At 45.8% G+C, this 4,109-nt stretch overlaps 1 protein-coding gene across 1 annotated transcript in view; it reads right to left on the minus strand.

Annotated features, from left to right (window-relative positions):
• Positions 1-4,109, minus strand: part of DOCK2 (dedicator of cytokinesis 2) — a 430,752-nt gene that overhangs the window by 370,887 nt on the left and 55,756 nt on the right. The window contains exons 12-14 of the mRNA XM_023515279.1: positions 3,474-3,550; positions 2,771-2,896; positions 961-1,085 (exon numbers count right to left, since the gene is read on the minus strand). Coding sequence (XP_023371047.1) covers positions 961-1,085; positions 2,771-2,896; positions 3,474-3,550 — 328 coding nt within the window. The remainder of the gene's footprint in view (positions 1-960; positions 1,086-2,770; positions 2,897-3,473; positions 3,551-4,109) is intronic.

Raw genomic sequence — 4,109 nt, forward strand, 5'->3', positions numbered from 1 at the left:
AACCCTCCCACACACACTGGACACAAATGCTGACAACCTTAAAGGAAATATAAGCAAACAAAGGTAAACACACATGACAAGTATTGGACAGGACATATGCTGTATAAATATAGCAATGTGCTTTGCATTCTTGAATACACTCTGCTCATCCTCTGGAGACCAAGTTACGAATAAGGCTTTCCACTAGAATTTCTGGCTGAGCGCTGGGGAGTTAGATTAAGTGCTAAGAATGTTTGCTTTGAGTACATCCTGAGCCTCCACACCAGCCCAAAGCACTATATTGATCCTTTTTCTTACCACGGATTTTGCCTAAATAAACCAGCTCAAGTTTCAAGGAAAACATTTTAACTGCAAAAAAGTGAACCTATAAGCTTAGTCTAAGCCCTCCCCGCAAAAAGCAGTAATAAAAATAATTAATAAAAATTTTAAAAAGAAGAAGGGGCTCGGCGCCCGTAGCACAGTGGTTATGGCACCAGCCACATACACCGAGGGTGGTGGGTTTGAACTCAGCCCGGTCCAGCTGAACAACGGCAACCAAAAAATAGCCGGGCGTTGTGGTGGGCTCTTGCAGTCCCAGCTGCTTGAGAGGCTGAGGCAAGAGAATCGCTTAAGCCCAAGAGTTTGAGGTTGCTGTGAGCTGTGATGCCACAGCACTCTACGGAAGGTGACATAGTGAGACTCTGTCTCAAAAAAAAGGAAGAAGGAAGAGAAAGGGGTCATGAAGCAAAGAAACAGACATCAATAAAACTGCTTTGGTGTAAAGAACAACAGGAGACCTTATTAAGGGACACTGTGCTAACCACACTCAGAAGGTGAAGATCACATCATTCAACACCATCCTAAAGGCACCTTTGGAAAGCAGAACCAGGGAGAGGAAAAGCAACTCTCTATGAGCAGGACCCCCTGCCCCCCCGGGGGGGGGGCCCTGTGGCCCAGAGAGCAGCCGAGTCCCTTCCTTACGGGCAGCGTCTTGCCGTCCTCTGTGCACACACACATGATCACTTCCACATTCCTCTGCGTGGTCTTGTTGTACTTGTCGAAGTCACCTTGTAAGAGAGTAATGTAGATGTCGTTCCTGACATCCCCTGCGGCGGAGGGAGAGAGACAAGAGTTAGTGCCGCAAGACAGACACTGACTAACTAAAGGGGGTGGAGAGTGGGAGGGCGTGCCCCCCTCTCCATTGCTATTTATGACATTAAAATCAGAACGGTCTGGAAAAAGCATTTTTACCTCATCAGGGGAGGCTGGACAAGTAGGTAACAAGGGAATCAAGGAACACTAGGAAATCACTTGCAGTGAGGGAGTAGGATGGTAAAAATTGGCCATGTTTTTCTCTACATTAAAATCATTTAATTTTCATCCTCTAGTGACACCTTCTGGGAAGGCAAAGGAAAGCTCCAGTTGAACTGATCTTCCCCCATGAATAGCAACCAAACCTATACACCCACAGATCTTGTCTATGGAAGCAGAATAGAGTGACTGTCTGGGTGTCCTTGGACATGGAGTAGGGACAGAGGATCTTCAGGAAGGAGGGGGGGAATAAGATCAGAAAATGCACAAGTAATGAAGTCCCAAGTAAAGCAGGTACAAATAAATCACAGGCCCCCAGGGGACCTCCAGACAAGTGTGGAGGGAAGGGGTTAAGTCAACGAGAGCAGTCGGGGACACAGGTTTAAGACAAGAAGGGAGGTTTCAAGTGAGTGCTGTTATTGTCAAAAGACAAAATGACAACCCATCTACTTGAACGACGGCTAGAACACTTCATTCCGGAAAAGAGACTAAGTGTTCCAATGAGCAGAAGCTGTTGGCTTTAGAGACAGAGAAGGGCTGAGGAAGACAGCAGCAAAGAACAAAAAGGGAATTGGTCAACGAGGTCACTGCCCTTGGAACAAAGAAACAGAATAATAGAAAAATAACCAATATGTTGACATTAGGTTACTCCGGGCTATCTTTTGTTGTAAAGATGAATATGTACAAAGGAAACATTCTCTTGTCCACTGAAGATTAAAACTGGCCTGTTTGGGAAAGTGGCTATGACCTCTCTTTCCTGATTTCTCCCAAAGTGGGGTAGCAACATAGTCTGGGCTTGGGGGTATCCTGGGACTTGAGCGTGGGTCTCTCCATTTTGACTCTGAGCCTGGTCTGTTGGGGCCTAGTGCAGGAGCTTAGTCCACAACAGTGCCTTCTTATAATTTTGGTTTAACATTATATAATCTCCCTTGTTTCGTTTTGTTTTATTACATACACATTTGGAAAATGTTAATAGTAGTGCTGACTTCTGGAAACAAGGATTTGAGGGAGCTTTTAACATTTCACGTTATACCTTCTCATACCATTTGAATACTTTACAATGAGCATGAATTCCTTCGGTAACAAAAAAAAATGGCTTAAAAATTTAAGAGAATGACAATATTCCCCCAAGAAGAGTGGAATCGTTCTGCGTGCAGTAAAGTAGAAATGATGTCCATAATAAATTATTAAGTGATAAAGCAAGTTGCAGAACACTATATAAAGTATATCATTAAGTGAGGATATATAAAGTATATAAAATGCGATCCCATTAGTGAGGAAAGTGCATGCATGCATATTTATTTGGTTCTGTTTGTTTTGTGAATGCACAGGACTTTCTCAATATGAAAAAATCATTTTTAGTGGTTACCTTCAGCAAGAGAAATAGAGAAGGGGTACAGAAGAAGGCATTGACTCTCGAAAAGAAAATAAATTAGATGAGCCTCATCACTCATCAAGGTCAAGTGCAGTTGTGTCCCACCTGGCATGATGATCTCTGGGAAGCCCAGCTTCCTGGCCACCACGGTGGTCCTGTCCACCAGGTGTGGATAGTCCTTGCGGATCTGAATGATGTCACCCACCAGCATCTTCATGGTCACCCAGAGACCTGGAAGGGAGCACTCACCATAAAGACCCACCTTCTTCAAGGTGTCTCTCGGTCTACCCTCCCCTGACATCTCTCCTGTGTCTCTTTCTGGAGGAGACCCCTGGAAGCAGAGCCGTACAGCCACAGATGCTGTGACCCAGGCCAGGGGGTGCATGGAAGAAGGTGATCTGAATGACACGGTTCTAGGGTCTGAACCCATTGGTTACCTCTAGCAGTGTCAGCCTCTGACAAATTATCCCACCCCTCTAACCCCATCTTTTCATAGGTGAGAATGACACCATCTAGCTCGCAGGACTGGGGTAAGGATGAAACAAGGTAACTTATTAAAGCGCCTGATACATAGGAGATAGTAGGGATGGGTTAACTCCTGTCTTCTTTTAGGAACTAGGATATGGCTCCAGTTTGCTTTAGGAGATGTGCTTTGTTCCCTATGGATCACATGCTCTCATTCTTCCCAGCGTTCTGTGTGGAAGGAAAGCACAGCTTTTCAAGGTTCAGGATTTTGATCTACTTGCTGGAGAGTCCAGGGCTCCAGGACCAGGGCAGGCTCAGCCCACTGTGACTGCCAGCACTATACCTTGCCCTCCACTATCCCCCTTGGAGGCTGTGACTTTGCCCAGCAGGCTGTGTAGAAAGTCATTCTCAGCTGTGACCCTGGAAAGGAAAAGACATCATAAAATGTGTGCCTGGTGCCTACACGGGGCCCCCAACTTGTGGTTTGAGCTCCCTGAGCTCCCCAGCCCTTCCATACGCTTTAGGTGAAAAGTGAGCCTGCCTATGTCAGCTCAGAGAATATATGTACCAATAAGAAGCACACTGCCCTTTTACACAAAGCAATGTGGCTCTAAAATCTGGGGATACCAGTGCCACAAGTAGAGGACAGATTTTTATTCCCGAGGGAGATGCTTTAAAAAGGAAAGATCCCCAAGTCCTCAATGTGAGGCTCCACTTAGCAAGGTGACAAAGACTTCAGTTACTCCAGCTAAGTTCTAACCATGTGCCTTCACCAAAGTCACTGAACTCATTACCTGGACCGTCTTTGGGGTTATTAAGTATTGACATTGCCCTCAAACTGGGGGTCCTTCTTTCTCCAAGAGTCCTTTTAGAGCAAGGAGAGGACCTTCACCTTCATCACTACCCCGTCCTAAGGCATGGATGTGTTCATCTGCCCACAAGCACCAAGCTAGGGTTCCCTGTCATGTGCTCCTGATAC

This window comes from Otolemur garnettii, unplaced genomic scaffold, assembly GCF_000181295.1.
Source record: "Otolemur garnettii isolate 467f Iridium unplaced genomic scaffold, OtoGar3 scaffold00003, whole genome shotgun sequence".
Taxonomy (NCBI): Eukaryota; Metazoa; Chordata; class Mammalia; order Primates; family Galagidae; genus Otolemur; species Otolemur garnettii.